General features: G+C 40.0%; 1 protein-coding gene across 1 annotated transcript in view; it reads left to right on the forward strand.

Annotated features, from left to right (window-relative positions):
- The first annotated feature begins 264 nt into the window (after positions 1–264).
- The window catches only part of LOC123983505 (alpha-tectorin-like), a 20453-nt gene continuing 3009 nt past the window's right edge, over positions 265–17708 (forward strand). The window contains exons 1-19 of the mRNA XM_046069765.1: positions 265–322; positions 5066–5181; positions 5432–5710; positions 5998–6093; positions 6213–6378; positions 9083–9483; positions 9579–10155; positions 10247–10830; positions 11082–11634; positions 11723–12321; positions 12581–12738; positions 12831–13231; positions 13361–13557; positions 14894–15289; positions 15399–15682; positions 15765–16042; positions 16164–16283; positions 16617–16801; positions 16905–17065. Of these exons, the coding sequence (XP_045925721.1) occupies positions 265–322; positions 5066–5181; positions 5432–5710; positions 5998–6093; positions 6213–6378; positions 9083–9483; positions 9579–10155; positions 10247–10830; positions 11082–11634; positions 11723–12321; positions 12581–12738; positions 12831–13231; positions 13361–13557; positions 14894–15289; positions 15399–15682; positions 15765–16042; positions 16164–16283; positions 16617–16801; positions 16905–17065 (5609 nt within the window). The remainder of the gene's footprint in view (positions 323–5065; positions 5182–5431; positions 5711–5997; positions 6094–6212; positions 6379–9082; positions 9484–9578; positions 10156–10246; positions 10831–11081; positions 11635–11722; positions 12322–12580; positions 12739–12830; positions 13232–13360; positions 13558–14893; positions 15290–15398; positions 15683–15764; positions 16043–16163; positions 16284–16616; positions 16802–16904; positions 17066–17708) is intronic.

Consider the following 17708-nt stretch of genomic DNA (forward strand, 5'->3'; position numbering starts at 1 on the left):
TAATGAAATGTATAAATAAAGAATCGTTATATACAGAATATTGATCTCATTTGTTGCCAAAAACAAAGTTCAAACTTTTGTATAGAAGTACAGTTCAGGGCCCTGTTTCAGAAAGCAGGTTTAACAAACTCTGAGCTTAACCCTGAGCTCTGAGTTGTTTAAGCCCGAGACGAGAAACTCTGAGTTTTTGGTTCCAAAACAGCCAATGAAATTAGTTCAATCATCTCGGAGTATGTTGAACTTGATGAAAGCGCATGCGTAGCGATGAAAAAATTACCCATCATCAATGGAGCTCTGATACTACGATTCACTATGTCAATGGGTAAATAAAGAGCAGAGCCTCAATTTTAATCCAGTGACGCTAGAAACATGAATGTGTGCCAACTCAGACCATGACATTTATCTTAAAAAAACAGAAGTAGAGGAAGAATCAATAAGTTAATACATTTTTATTCAGCATAGTTAGCTCATTCAGCATTTTCCAGACATGAATTTCCTTAATGAATGATAAAGTGCTGGTCATTGTCCTATATTACATTACATTTTTAAATGCACTGCTCAAAACAATTAAGGGAACACTTAATCATCACAGTATAACATCAAGTCAGTTAAACCTAAGAAATATCAATCTTGTTCTAGAAGTAATCTGCTGAAAGGGAGGGGTTGAAAAGTACACTGTAAACACCAATGCAATGTTAAAACAGAAAATATTTATTTGGCAAAACATTAGTAAGTAGCAAAGTGTTGTATACAGTAGCATAGAAGAAATGACAATCATAAACATATGTAAACCAAAAGTATTATTTTATAATAAAGAACAAATTTGTGTGTGTGTGTTCATGTAGGGGTGTGCAACCATTTCCACTCTGTAGAGAATTCAACAATATAAAAAATTTACATAATATTATAGTACAACATGACTACCAACGTCATTCAACATGCAGTGCAGTAAATGGATGGCTTAGAGCTACAAATGTTCTTATTTTTTTGTTTATGCAATACTATACAGTAATCCATATTTTACAGTACAATACTGTAATGCTGAAATAGTCATTAGATAGTTGCAACCTGTTCTCATTTCTGAAGGTTCAAATTATGGATGCCAATGTAAAGAGACTAAAGTTGGTCTGGACTCTCAGTCCAGCTTCTCTCATGGTCAACCTGTGGTTGAACATAAACAAAAAGTGTGGCCCTGATCTCCATCCTTCTCTTCTTTTCCCTCGTCCTCTTCTTCTCCTCTTCATCTTCTTCCAACTCTTCCTCATTCAAGTTGTCCTTGTTGTCATCCCCTGCCTCTCCCTCCTACTCCCCTTGCTCTCTGTCCATTGTTGCATCCATTGTTCAAAACAGGTAATCTGACCTTTGACCTGTTTATAGGCCTATACTAAAGCAGTGATCGGTTAGTGATCAGTAAAGCAATTAGTGTTTGCACATGTGAGGAGTGGCGGTGTGTCCTGGTGAATAAGTGTAGCATTTTGATTGGTTGTGTTTGGAAAAGGAAAGCCACTTCCTGTTCATTCAGATGTAGTGCCTTAGGTAGAGAATCGTATGTAGTGTTTTGAAAAAAGTTTTTTATGCAATTGAAAACTCAGTGAAAGGCTAAGAAATAGCTAATGGTTTTGTAGTGTAATGTTTGTGTCCTTTGCTGTTCATGACAGTTCCACTGTGACATAAAATCCATCATATTCTAATTGCCTCATCATGAAAAACTGAACAGCACTCTTTGTCAGTACCGATAAACCTGTACCACCTCAAGCTTCTGTATAGAAACTCCCCTGTAAAGACAATATTGTACCCCATCATCTACAGCCACATATAGGCTAGAAGCTTACAGTGTGTTCCAGAAAAAACTCTTTCACTGGACCTTTGTTTGAAAGTAAAAACGCCTATCCTCATTTTGTTATTATGTGTACCTCTCCAGTGTAAGTTAGTAGTACATGATAATTAATAATAATAAATAAAAATAAAATGCTGCATAGGACTTATTACCATATCTTCCCCCAAACGTCAAGCTTTGTTGCTCAGTAATGATCATACCCGGTAATAATAGAATAGGTACCCGTTAGTTAAAAAATACCTACAGTATAAATTCTTAATTTCCTTCATTGTTTAATTACCTAACTTCACATCTCAGTCCCATGTAATTTGTTAAGGTTAGTTGAATAATCTGTTTTCTTTGATCACAATGCAAACCATCTTTGCATCATTCAGTTTGTTACATTCTCTTATTGTATTATATATAATTTTTATGGACTTATATTGAGGATTGCTTATGGGAACAGTGTAATGTTTACAATCTAAGGACTTTTTTCTTTCAGGAAATAAGTTATATCTTTGAGAACAAGACAAGGCTTGGCTTATGATGACACTAGGAATGCTATAAAATCCACTTTTTATCTACTCCAGTTGGGTTTCTGCTTTTCTTCCTGCATGACAAAGAACTGTTTGTGGCTAATTATTAAGGTCATATCAAGGTAATCATTACTGCTCGGTAACTACTTACCACCACATCAAACATCTTGCAAAACATTTAAGTAGAGTATCGTAAAAAAGGTAAACTAGTTTAACAAAGACGACCATAAAAACAGTGAAAACAATAAGACCATAAAAATAACAAAATGATAAAAACATGAGTCATATTATTTGCAACAGTGCTTGCCAGTTTAACAAGGCCATCAAACATGTTGTTAAAGGCCACAATTAGGTTTCCATGTCAGGCAATCACACATCCTCAAAAAGAACACGGTCATTTTGCACGTAAACACAGAGCACACATATGCAGTTGCCTCAAAGAAAAGTATCTAGTATCTAGGAATTAATATTTTTCATCATCTTGACACCATCCCTATTACAACATCATAAGTTTTGTGCTGAGTGATGGATTAATATATTTATTTTCAACGAATAGGGAAGTGTATTGTTTTGTTTATTTGGAATTTGTTGTTAGAAAAAACTTGTCATATCACACAAAGTTTCTGACTTACGGTCTTTGCTCAGACTTCTGAACATTAAGATGTTTAAATTAGAGATCCAGATCCGAGTCCTTCAATATTTGTATCTGCTGACACAGAGTGAGATCCAGTGTTTATATTTATCTGAATGTTGATTATATGTGTATCACATTTGAATAACAGCTGTTGCCTTCTAAATAGCAGGCAGAAGTAGATATAATACAGTAGAGTATGGAAAAAAAAGGATCGGATTTTGATAAGCTTTAGTCAGAATTCTTGAGATTGACATCCTTAGTTTAAAAGTTAGTTATTGTGTGTTTATCTCCATTCTTGTTGCTATGGTAGTCTTGTTTTGCACGGAAGAAACAATAGAAGAACCAATACTTCGCAATGTTTACAATTTATATGTACATAATTTCCCTAATATAAGAGCCAGTCTCTTGAGTTCACTGCAACAACTTCAGACCAATCACATAAAAGTACCTTGTAACTTAATAGAAGTTTCGTTGCCATGGTGTGTTTCAATGTACCTTCCCATAATGCACTGAAATCTCTAATATAATTACAGGCAAATGTACATGAGCTGGAGAACAGGACATGCTTAACAGAGAGGAAAGACCTCTATTTCTAGCAATGAAACCTTGAAAACCTTTCTGCCTGATATGCCAGACTTTGTCAAATTTCAAGGCTTCTATTTTCCAGTCTGTACCGAAAATGTATCAAGCATTCAGAAAGCTAGCGTGAGCTAGCATGGATCTGTGAGTTTTGAGACCAGATTCCATGATCTACAGGCGAAAAGGACAGAAACTTGATTGAGACAAACCTTCAGACTAAACTGCTTTGCATTGTAATACCATAAAACCATCATATAAATTAAAAGTGTTTAAATCACTCTGTACTTTAGACTGTATCAATATGCAATGACAGTTTCACATCTCTAAAGGTTGATTTATTTTGCTGAAAAGCTGAAAACTGAAAAGCTAAATAGAACAATTTGTCATCTAGTCTTACCACAGAAAGAGAGTATTTCCTATCACTAATATTTTGAGAATGATTTACCGAGTTTCTGCAGTAAATCATTAGACAGCAATGTATCCCATTTCAACGGCAGTAAAAGTTACTCCAAGGCTAATAACCTTAATATTGAGTGTTGTCATTTTACTATATGGTAAACTGGCATTGAGAAATACCGTACCTTGTTGACAACATTTTAATGTCCCAAGCATTTGGTGGAGTATATACATTAGATTAGATTACAGCTTCCTATGTTATGCTTGTCATGGTTTAATAGTTATCATTACTATTAAAGTACATTTTTGGTTAATGAATGATAAACAAATGTGTACTTCCGTAAATTGTAAATCAGGTTTATGGTACTGTGCCAGCTTTTACTATATAAAGCCTAGTTTCAGCCCTGCAGTCTCAAACGGATGAGAGGGAAACAGATGAACAGGTGAGTATTTTAAAAAAGTCAAAATGTTTCTTTTTTAATGCTAGCATAAGAAACATTCAGTGCTTGCTATATTTAATTCTACAATAACATAATACTTTGTTATGGTACATTCAATTATTATTGTTAGCAGATTTGATTTGGGAGCCTGACAGAATGGCAAGTCAACTCATGTTTGCGTTGCTTTTAGGGATGATAAGTAAGTAATAGACTGTATTGTATTTTTTATATTTTGGTTTAGTTTATTTTAAAATCTAACTCATCATCGTATATTTTTGGATTGTTTCAGAAATGAAATCTTGTTTTTTTGTTTCATTTACAGATGTGGTGACTCCTCAGGTTGTGAGTAAGTTCACTATCTATTCACATTGACGCCATTTGATTGTCATCAGTTCCTACTGCCAGTCAGACAGTCATTCAGACATGTCCTGTGTAAAGATTAATTCTATGATAATTCAGTTCTACCTTCTTGAAAGTTATTCATGTTCATTTTTTATTGAAACTGTTTTAAAAAGGCTTTATTTACACTAATGCTTTCCCTTTTCCTGGAAACACAATACACACTGTGGATACTAAGTCTGTAAAATACTGACTATTGCCTATAGCCATATTCTAGACCAATATATCTGTGTAAATTTGTTTGTGATATACCCATGCTTTATAGGACCCCTCTACCCAATATCTGGAACCGCAAGCTCTCGATCAGATGATGGAAGTTCTCCACGGATTAACCTGCAACGATCGTTTGTCTATTTCGGACGGACGTATAATCAGATTTATGTATGTAAAATTAAAAACTTTGAAAAAATAATGTACATATTTTATGTAGACCGTGAAGATATTTTGCAGTTAAATTTAATTTCCCACAACTGATTACAAATCACTTCCAATACAAATGCATTGAAAAAATATTAATCATCAATCACATTTTCTAAAACTGCTTATGTAATATAATATATGACAATATATCATACAATATGCTAAATCTGTAGCTGATTAAAAACTATTATGTTTACTCATTTATTTTTAGGTTAACCACAATGGACACTTGACATTTGACAATCCACTGAGTGCACATTCACCTCAAAGGTTCCCACTACATGGACCCAGAGACTTCATCGCTCCATTCTGGACAGATCTTGACAACAGGCAAATTGGTCAGGTCAACTACAACCAATACACCAGTGGCAGTGTCCTCCAACAAGCCACACAGGACATTAATGGCTACTTTCCGAACTTGAACTTCAGTGCCAACTGGGTCTTTGTTGCAACATGGTATGAGGTGGCCTACTTTCCAAATTCAGGAACAGTAAGTCAACTTAATCCAGTGAAGAAGATACCTCCTGAATGGTGAAATGGTGAAACAATGTCCTTAAAGTACATTTAGTTTGAAGTGTTAAAAAAACAATTGTGTTGTGTTATGAATGTCCAGAGTACATTGTCTGTATATAATGCATTTCATTGCATGAAACAGGCATGTTGTAACACAAAATGCTGCATTTTTCATATGGTGCTTCATACTGAGACATTGTTTCTGAAATGCACAGTAGAGTATAGGAATAGCAGTACATATGATGATGAATTCATTTTTTCCAGCGCACAACTGTCCAAGCCGTGTTGATCTCTGGCAGCCAGTACTCATTTGTGCTGATGAACTATGGGATAATAGCCTCAACAACTAAGAATGTGCAGGTCAGATCTACAGTTAGGATATATATATTTAGTGGCTATGATTAAATATGATAACAAAATTGATAACTCACTCACTAATTCAAATTACACTTATTTTGTTTCCATTTCTTGTATTTCAGGCAGGATATGACACAATCAGTTCCACGCACCATTTCACCATCCCTGGATCATTCTCCAACACTGCAACAGGCAGTAACTCAAATTTCCGCCTGAGCAGCAACGTCAATGTACCCGGTCGCTGGGCCTTCAGGACAGACCACGGATCAAGAGGCTGCACTTTCAATGGTAAGATCAGATAGAGAGGGTGATCACTATCATGTGCTTCTTCTGGGACAACATCACTATTGTGCCTTACCATGGTGTGTACAGAGGCCTAAAGCTGTGGTAACAGCTTTGGACTGAGAGAATAGCTTTCTCACAAATGAACATAGCTCATCTGGCAGCAGCAGTAATTACACTAACACAGAATAACAGCCCATCGGCACAAATCATATAATTAGCTGAAAAGTGTTGCACATTGCAGTTATCAGTAGGCCTATATGGCACTATAACATCAGCCAGATAAACCTGGCTGGTAAACTCAGAACAACAATACAAACAATAATTAAGGAAGAGGCTTTCCTGTCTTTTCTCTGTCCTGCAGTATTGAGAGGGTCTGATATCCAAAAATCTACAGATTTGTTTAGGCTATTAGTTGGGATTTCACTACAGTTGGTGGCTGCCTGGGTTCAACATCCAAATCCAAAGTCGCACGTTTTTTTGCTCTGCTATACGAATTGCATTGCGATATTTACATTGTACATGGCCAGTGAGGTTTTTCCCACCCATCAAAAAACATATTGGGTTCTCCAGTCTCTGCCACTGGCATAGATCTGTAGTTGGTCACTAGGGTTGCCACCTGTCCGTTAAAATACGGAATCGTCCTGTATTTGAAAACTAAATAGCGCGTCCCGTTTTGAATCAATACGGGACGCTTTTTGTCCATTTCCGAGTTGTCTTTAATGCAGCATCCTATGCAAATCATCCCACCCGCATTCTGCGAATACTTCTCCTTTTCTACCTCTGATTGGGTAATATTCGCTGCCGTTGTTGCTTTCATTAATATCGTCAGGTTCAGTGCCAATCGGAGTCAGATAAGGGCGGGTCTCTTGGCAGGGAGTCGAGTTGAAATAGCGGCGGCGCAGCTAGACATCCCTCCTGCGTCCCCTCTGAAACGAAAGCGGATGCAGAAGTAACGACGACGACGAGAGTGGGAGACATCAAATAGCCTACTTGATGAGTATCAAGCCAAACTGCACAATTTTTCGGCCAGTGTTCTGTGTGGTGCACGATGGCCTGTCATACGTGTGACAACCTGCCGAGGCAGACTTAATAAAACGTAGGCTTCTGATTTTCTGATTGATCACGCTGGATTTCAAATGCTGCATATTTGTTAAGAAATATTGTTACAAGGCCTAAATGAAGCACATACATTATGGTTTGATTTGTTTTTTAAGGTTGCGATATAGGTCAGACACATAAGCATTAATTTTAATAAGATCATTTAATAAGAGATAAGAGAGAGATATAGGCTATTTAATATACATTTAAAATCAAAATATAGGCTAGTGCCTATGAAGAATATAAACGAGTATGTCTTATGCTTAACTAATCTATAGAATTGCATGATTCAATACTATAGAATTAACAATACACTGAAGAAAAACTGAAAATAAATACATAAATATATTTCCTGACCAATCATAAAAATGGTGTTGAATTAAATTGAATGTCTGGAGATAGATTATTTATGTGTGGTTTCACTGTTTGGATAGAAAAAACAATGAAAAATATTTTTGCCAAAATGTGTTCACACATAATACAAATTTATTCACAATTTCAAGGAAAAGAACAGGTGCTCTGTGGAACTCATTAGGAGTGAGCGTGTTCTGTTTATAGTATTAGTGTAGCAGTGTGAAAGGCAAACAAGAAACAGACAAGAAAACATTTATAAAAGGAAGTAGGCCCAACATGCTACTACTTCTATGTTCATGAAAAATCCTTTGCAAAAGTCTTTTCAATCAAATCATATCAAAGCATTTGTTTTAGCCTATTTATAGTTAATAAGTTATGGTCATGTTAAGTTAAGAAAGTTCACAGTTCACATCCTATTTTTTTGTGTTCTCATTGTCACAGTTGGCCTATGTTTATTATTGTCATAGCTGTGTATTCAGCCATGACAATATGACCACCAGACTGTTGAGTTGTGATAGACTGAGTGCATCTGTTCACACTGATTTCAATAGCAGATAGTTTATTATAATGTCCGTTGGTATCCATCTTAATACTTTCCTGAAAACATGTTTTAAGTTATGATATACCACCACTGGCACACCATGTGGCCTGCCCGAGGGGTGTGGCCCACTGCCCACTGCCCCCTCGAGGGATTGGTTAAATGCAGAGAATGAATTTCGCTACTTGTCCACACTTTAGTTTTTGTCATGTTGGTCAATTCCTCTTCAATGGCTGTACAGAGTTGTAATCAGATCGAGACCCCGATGAGGACGACGAGCATGCAGATCAGATTCCCTGAGACGGTTCCTGACAGTTTGTGCAGAAATTCTTTGGTTATGCAAACTGATTGTTGCAGCAGCTGTTCGGGTGGCTTGTCTCAGAAGATCTTGGAGGTGAAGATGCTGAATGTGGAGGTCCTGGGCTGGTGTGGTTACACATGGTCTGCGGTTGTGAGGCTGGTTGGATGTACTGCCAAATTCTCTGTAATGCCTTTGGTAGAGAAATGAACATTCAATTCACAGCCAACAGCTCATTCCTGCAGTCAGCATGCCAATTGCTATAATAACTGCGATTATCTGAGTTGTTTTTGTAAGTTATACTGAACTATCGATTAGTGTGCGCAGTGCACAGCTGTTTGTAATCATGCCGTATATTGTTTAAATGTAATGGTGTCAGCACATTCAAGTCTATGTCTTTTCCTTTGATTCTTTTCAAGGTGAACCTGTGCAGCAGGGTGACTCATTCTGGAGCGACAGTACCTGTGCACAGAAGTGCACCTGCACCTCAGCAGGCCTTCAGTGTCAGAGCCAACCCTGCTCCTTTTCCCAAATCTGCCGACCAAGTGCCTTTCAGTTCTCCTGCCAGACAGTGCAGAGAAGCACCTGCACCATAAGTGGTGATCCACATTACTATACCTTTGATGGTAAAGTGTTTCACTTTCAGGGCGCCTGCACTTATGTTGTCTCAGAGCAATGTGATCATGGGTTGCCCTACTACAGAGTAGAGGGCAAGAATGAAAACCGGGGCAGCAATCGAGTCTCTTGGACACGACTGGTCAAAGTGTATGTCTATAATGAAACCATTGAGCTTGTCAAGGGACGTCGTGGTGAGGCTAAGGTTAGCAATAAGGACTACAGTCTCTACTTACAGTAATATTTTTTATTTATTTAATATTTTTACACCTATGGCTTTGCTTACTTTTGTGCTTACAGGTTAATGGAAACTTTGCAGCCACTCCAATCTATCTCAACAACGGCACCGTCCAGGTTTATCAGTCAGGTTTTTCTACTATCATCAGTACTGACTTTGGCTTGGAGGTATCCTATAACACAAATTATTATGTCCGGATCAGTGTGCCCTACACTTACCAGAATGCAACATGTGGCCTGTGTGGAAACTTCAACAATGATCCTAGAGATGACTTTCGAACCCGCCAAGGCGAGGTTGTGAGCTCTGATGTGGCTTTTGCCAACAGCTGGCAAGCAGCAGGGGATGATGAGCCTGGTTGTGAGGCACAGTGTGAAGGTCTGGACTGTGCTGCCTGCACTGCGGCTCAGACAGCTTTATACAGCAATACTGCTCATTGTGGTATCCTCCAGAGCAGTTCAGGTCCTTTTGCTGCTTGCCATCAAAGACTTCCCCCACAGACTTTTGTGGACAACTGTGTGTACGATCTGTGTGTAGGAGGAGGGTACCAGCCCATTCTGTGCCAAGCCCTAAACGTGTATGCAAGTCAGTGTCAACAGAATGGTATAAAGCTACCAAGCTGGAGGAGACCAGGCTTCTGTGGTATGTCTGTCAGTCTTTCAACCTTATTTCAAAATATCCTTTGGATAAAATGTCCATTATGTCAAGGTCAATGTTATTTTATTTTCTCTAGAAATCCCCTGCCCAGCCAACAGCCACTTTGAGTCCCAAGGCACAGGATGTCCAGCTACCTGTGTCAATCCTAATTCTACAAACAATTGCCCTCTCCCTGTCCAGGAGAGCTGCATCTGCAACTCAGGCTACATCCTCAGTGCTGGGGTCTGCGTCCCTCATGCTGAGTGTGGCTGCAGCTTTGAGGGTCGCTACTACCGCTCTGGAGAAACTGTAATACTAGACACAGACTGTGGGAGACATTGTAGCTGCAGTTATGGCTCCATGACTTGCAGCTCCCATGCTTGTGGTCCACTTGAATCATGCAGAGTGGAGGAGGGAGAAAGAGGATGCAGACCAAACAGCTATGCAACATGCTGGATAAGGGGCCCGGGGTCCTATCAAATGTTTGATGGACTGACATACCAGTATCCTGGGGCGTGTCGACTTACTCTTGCCAAAGTGTTGGGATTGTCTAATTACACCCACTTTGTGGTAACAGCAGAGAAAGAGCCCAGTGGCCAACAGGGTTTTACCCGTTTGCTAAAGTTTGAGGCAGAGGGCACACAAGTATCCATTGAGATGGCACGTACCAGCAGAGTACAGGTAAGTAAAAGAATATTCAGAACAGATTGATTTTTAATGTGATATATCAACCATTTTAAAAGTGAGGCATCTGAACACTGATCAAGACAAATGTGACAAAATGATTGCTGACATGTTTTAGTAAGATGTTGGTACCATCTTTTATCATAAAGTAACATCTTAGGTGATGTAAACTTATTCTCTGAATATGTAACAGTTCCTACCTTTGTTTAAATCTTGTTAACTAAATATGAACCTGAATGGCTCTTTAGGTTGACAGTCAGGTCATCAGACTACCTTACAGTTCAGCGTCCAACAGAATCCAAATCTACCACAGCAGCGTTCACAGTATCATCCTTCGCACCTCCTTTGGTGTAACTGTACAGACGGTCTGGCCTCACTTTGTGCGTGTCACTGCACCTGGTGTCTACTATGGCTCACTAGGTGGACTGTGTGGTAATTACAATGGTCACCCACATGACGATTTCCACACACCCAGTGGCATCCTGGTCAACAGCTCTCAGGAGTTTGGGGACAGCTGGCGTGATGGCTCGCTCGCTGCACACTGCGTGGAAAGTGTAAATCATAATTCTACAGCAAACTACAATTCTAGTGAGTACTGTGGCATTCTTGGCTCACCTCTTGGGCCATTTACCCAGTGTTGGGCCATGTTGGACCCATGGCAGCATGTGGCTATATGTGTGGAGATAATTGGAGGCTCAAAAGATCCAGCATCAGCGCTTTGCGAGGTCCTGCGAGATTATGCACTGATGTGTCAACAGAAGGGTGTTGCTCTCGGACACTGGAGGAATGCAACTGGCTGTGGTAAGCACTTTCCCTTGTCTTGGACTTTGGATATGGTATACAAATTCGTAATGACCTTTTTTGGATCAACTTGTTTGTTTTTCTGTAGAGCAAAGCTGCCCTCGAAACAGCCATAATGAACTCTGCGGAACCTCTTGTCCTTCCGCCTGCCCCAGCCTCTCTTTCCCTTTCGTCTGTGACACTGTGTGCCAGGATGGGTGCCAGTGTGATGATGGTTTTGTCCTTAATGGCAACCAGTGTGTGCCTCCAACATCCTGTGGATGCTATCACCAAGGACGCTATCGGCAAGGTGGCGAACAGTTCTGGGATGGTGAGGAATGTCAGAGCTTGTGTAGCTGTAATGGCACTACTGGGGCAGTCCACTGTATCCCCAACTCTTGTGGTCCCCAGGAGTCCTGCCGTGTGGTGGGGGGTGAGTTTGGCTGCCATCCAAACTCTCATGGCACCTGCTCTGCCTCCGGAGACCCTCACTACCTCACATTTGATCACAAGGCCTATGACTTCCAGGGAACCTGCCGTTATGTTTTGGCGACCCTTTGTAACGCCACTGATGGACTCCACCAATTTTCAGTGGAAGCTAAGAATGAGCCATGGAGCGGGTTGCCAGTTTCAATCACAGCTGAAGTTTTTGTGAATGTGTGGGGCTACCAAGTGCAAATGTCAAGGGAGAGAAAAGGAGTGGTTCAAGTAAGTCTTTAAAATAATATCTGATATTCCTCAGATGATTGCTATGCATACTTTAGATTCAGGTTCAACCTAATTTGTAAACAATGACAGCAATAGCTATTCCTGTGACTAAGTGACCAACATAGAAAGAAAATTAAGGGATGACTGCAAGTACGTTATCTTAATTAGACAAGAACTGAAGCGTTTTTTCGTTCATTTGTCAGAGGAATAACAATATGAGAGAAAGTACACCTGATATTTCCTCCAAATTCTCTTTTAGGTGAATGGAGAAACAAAAAATTTACCTATTCTCTTGAATGGAGGTCACGTGACTATCTACGCAAGTGGACCTCGTGTATTTGTCAGTGCTGATTTTGGCTTGACTGTCACCTACGATGGATATAGTACAGTGTTTATCTCAGTACCTCCAAATTACAGGTATCTGTGAATGCATTTCAGTCATTTGATCTTGATCTGACCATCTTTTAATTCATGACACTGAATGTATTTAACCATTGTCTTCAATATAGTGGAAAAACATGTGGACTTTGTGGAAACTTCAATGGAAATCCAAATGATGAGTTCCACACCCCATCTGGCATGATGGTCACCACTCCAGATGAGTTTGGGAAAGCTTGGAAAGTGGCAGGCAACTACACCTGCAGTGATGGGTGTGGTTCCTCCTGCCCACAATGCACCAATGAGCTGCCTGCTAGAGCCCAATGTGAGGTGATCCAGGCAGCCGACGGGCCCTTCAGCTTCTGCCATGAGCAGGTGGACCCGGCACCATATTTCAAAGACTGTGTTTTTGATGTTTGTGTGTCGGGAAATGGGGACCACGATCTTCTGTGCAGGGCCATTCAGGCCTATGTCAGTGCCTGTCAGTCTGCTAATGTTCGCATCTACCCTTGGAGACAGAACACCACCTGCCGTAAGTCAAATAGTCAATTGATCATTAGAAACTGAAAAAATCTAGATGTGCTTTCTGAAATAATGTGTGGAGCCTTATAAGTAAACTACTATCTGGTATAGTCACCATTTCTTTTCCTCACTTATGAAGGACTTGACTGTCCAGCCAACAGCCATTATGAGCTGTGTGGTACTGACTGTGGCCACACCTGTGCCAGCAGCATTGATGCCACTTGTGAGCAGATTTGCTCAGAGGGATGTTTCTGTGATGAAGGCTTCTTGAGGAGTGGGACAAGCTGTGTTCCCATGGAAAGGTGTGGCTGCCAGTATGATGGATTCTACTATGATGTAAGTCACATTTCCCTGTAAATACTAAAGAGTGGGGAGCAGTAAAATACTACCTCATAATATTGTAAATTCCTGTACAGTATTTTGGCATCTGAAAAACCTTCACGCTCATGGAGATATTAAACAAAGTGGAATTTATGAATCGGATTTCATCATCTCAGCAGTACCTGGAGTAACAGACCAGTACCAAAATTAGGCCTTGGCCCTATATGTATATTTAAAAAAAAAAAAGAAAATCATTTTTGCAGTCTGAACGCCCACTTAGAGGTTCAAAAAACATCTGCTCCTCACAATAGGTAGTAAAACAAGGTAGGCAACATTTCCCATTTAAAAATAGCATTAGAGGTGTTGTTCCAGAGCCTCGTTCCATCACTGTTGAGTGCATGTTTGTGAGGGCTTTTTTATTATATTTTGCAGGGTTGAGCAATTGATTGTAATATTAACATAATCTCAATATGGCCAAATGCAGTATCCAAATCATAGAAGTTGATCATTATGAGCACTGTCAATCGTTGTTGTTGTCATATTGACCTCCAAGACATTGCGTTTTAACATAACGTTACAGCTCTTTGTTTTCTCTGCTTTCACACTGTTGCGTAGCAGCATCCGCAATCACAGATATTGCAATCAACCAAGCATCAACAGATATGCTTGGTTGATTGCCATATCTGTGATTGCAGGTCTAATGATTTTCAGATTATGTCCGGTGCATCTGATACGCGTTAAACTAGCACCTTCTTCTTGAGAAGCCATCCGAAGTCCAGTAAAATTATATTGATATAGGTTAGTTTTAGATTCGTTAGCAAAAATGAGCACCTTTAAAAAGTGCTAGTTAGCCATCTTTTTCTGCTTCTGTTCTTTGCTGTGTCAGTGATGGTAGGCTACTGATACTATATGTTGGTAGGGTCCCAAACCTATCTTTAATTAAACTTTAACTTAGTTTCTCCTCAAAAGTCAAACTGCCAAATGGCGTAATTAATATGTTCTGCTTAATGTGCTGGTAACTGGTAACTCATACACTTTAATGGTGTGCTACTTAGGATAGCTCCAAAAAATGTATCAATATGACGGCTGTTTGACATGCGCAGTGAGACTTTTCTACTATATATCTTACATTTGGGGCCAAGCCATCATCTCTTTCCTCTCTGTACATGTGCATATTTTACCTCCAACAATTGTATTAGTGTGTAAATCAGGCAATGACAAGCAAAAGGTGAGTTCTGACGTTTTATTAATTTGTAGTCCCACAGACTACAAATGAAATGAATGCTGTAAAAAAGGTCTATTAATTGTTTTGGTCTCTATGGTGTGGTTCTATTTTTCTTGCATGCTACAGGCTGGCGAGTCCTTTTGGACACAAGGTTGCTCCCAGAGATGTGAGTGTCATGCCCCAAATGACCTGCGCTGTTCTGCTGCATCTTGCACTCCTGCACAAGAGTGCACCATCAGAAATGGCCAGCTGGGCTGTTTTGATGCAATTTCTACTTGCACTGTGTGGGGAGACCCACACTACATCACCTTTGATGGGGCACTGGCTGATTTCCAGGGCACATGCTCTTACATTATTACTGAGAGTGTGAGCCACGGCACCAATGAGACCCAGTTTCATGTAGTAGCCACCAATAATCACCGTGGCAACAACCGTGTGTCACTTGTGTCAGCAGTGGATATATACCTCTCAAATCAACCAGAGAGTGCACACATCAGGATTGGACCCAACAAAAGAGTAATGGTAAATCCATTATTACTTTATTTAAAATAACTTTCTGTCTGGTGTCAGCATAGCTAACAAATACCTCCTCACCTATTGTCCTTCTCTCTCTAATCTCTCATCCCTCCAGGTAAATGGAGTTGAGGTGTCTCTTCCCACCGCAGCAGGATCTTTAGCTCAGGTGGTACGACAGGGAAGCTATATTATAGTCAATGCCATTGACTTGGTGGTCCAGTTTGATGGCCAAAGGACTTTACTGATCAGTGTAGGCCAGAACCGTCAAAACAGAATCACTGGGATGTGTGGAAACTTCAACCGTGATCCTGCAGATGACAAAGTCTTGCCCAATGGCACATTGGCACACAATGATAATGACTTTGGACACAGCTGGAAGGCACCCACAAGCCAACCAGGGTGAGCTATTACGAAAAGCATTGTGGATGATTTTATGTATACTTCAGCAGACATTAATGGGAGTATGATTTGTCTGTTCTAGATGTGGATCTACCGATGATGAGAGTGGTAATGGATTAGACAACTGTTCCTTTATTGAAGAATACTCTGAGCTCTGTAGTGTCATCACCAACACCAGCGGCCCGTTCAGGGGCTGTCACCTGCACTCTGACCCCCAGCCATATTTCAGTTCCTGTGTCTACGATCTCTGCCACTACACTCCAGCCAATGGCATGCTGTGTTCTGCTGTCTCAGCCTATGAGAAAACCTGCTCTGTTTTGGGACTGAACATCCCTGAGTGGCGCTCAGCTTTGCAGTGTGGTATGTTTGCACTGGGCTAAGAATATAGTTGATAAGGGAATATTCCTTTAGAGGAATCTCCGACATAATTGGTTTCAGTTTTTTCACCCCTTGTCTCATTCTTTCCCTGTTATTTCTCCAGCTGAGTCAGACCCCTGTGAACAGCTGGACTGCAAAGAGTATGAGTGGTGTGGTGAGAAGGACGGTGTGTACGGCTGCTTCTGTGATGAACACCACCATCGGCCCAACAATGAGAGCTACGGTGAGGACACTCCTCTGAAAACACTGCTTTGTTTGTCAGATCTCAGTGATAATAATGCTTCACATGAAGACTGTTCATTACACATGTTGTTTTGTTAGGCAGTATTTGTACATAGCAGCAAAATAAACTGATCAAACAGCTTGTTTTGATTGTTGAAATATGATTTTGTTTTAATGAAATAAGCAATCAGCAATGAAGGCTGTCAGCCTGTTGAAATGATCTGCCTTATCACAGGTATAACTGTGATAACTGTGACTACCAATAACTTGTCAACTACAAATGTTGCCTTTTGAAAAATTATTATGTTGTCTCTTATTCATTTCTCTTTTATAGACTCGTCCATCACTTGTGTCAGTAGTTCAGGCACCATGTCTCTGTCGCGCTGCCAGCTGTTTGAAGCTGGTTTCCACTGGAGTGACCTCCACCTCCGAGATGACTCCTGCAATGGGACTCTCCAGGACGGACGACTGGTGTTCCACTTTAACAACGACGACCAGCTGTGTGGGACAGTTCTCAGGGTACAGTCCATACAATTTATAGACACATTCTAAAAAGCATTTTAGATGTAAACCATGTAACATCAAAATACTTCATGTATTTTTTCTCGTTTTACTCTCAAAGAGCAACGGGACCCATTTCATCTATGAGAACACCATCCAGGGCGAAGTGGACCCTCATGAGGGTCTCATCAGTCGTGAGAAGAGCATCCACCTGCACTTCTCCTGTGAATACCCTCTGGCCCAGGCCCTGTCTATGGATGTGGGCATCAACCCTCTAGAGAGGTGATAACCACAATGCTACCTCGCTTGCATGGTTCTTATAAAGGATCTTTTGGTTACTTGAAGTCCTGGTGGCTAAAGCAAGATTATGTAGAATGTCTGCTGGTTAGTTGTGTTGTTATTATATATTTGTAGTATTATTCAGCTGGTCCTGAGCTACATATGAGCTCAATACTGTATCATCATCATTTTTGGACATATACACTGGTAATTTGGTCAGAAATACTTTGAACCTCATGTAGAAAAGTGCTGATTGCCAGACCTTATTTATAGCTGACAGAATGCTACTATTTGGCATTTAGCCTAAAACTTTATGACCCATCTTTATAGCGTTATTTGTAATACATTGCTTAGGAGTTAAAGTCCTTTTCAGTGAGGCATTTATAATGCATTATCTATTCCCCGTATTTTCGGCACTTATGTTTGTGAATATTTTACTCATTATAGATATTATTCTTTAACCTACAACAGAGTTGCTGCCTTGCACGTTTAATCACATTGCGTAATGTTTTTCTGTAGCATTGTGAACAAGAGGCTTCCATCAGGCCAGGGTCGTTATCATTTGAGGATGCTCCCCTACGAGGACGCTGACTTCCACTTCCCTCTGACCAGAAATGGGAACCTAGAAATGGAAATAGACCAGAGG

The sequence above is a fragment of the Micropterus dolomieu genome, linkage group LG14, assembly GCF_021292245.1.
Source record: "Micropterus dolomieu isolate WLL.071019.BEF.003 ecotype Adirondacks linkage group LG14, ASM2129224v1, whole genome shotgun sequence".
Lineage (NCBI taxonomy): Eukaryota > Metazoa > Chordata > Actinopteri > Centrarchiformes > Centrarchidae > Micropterus > Micropterus dolomieu.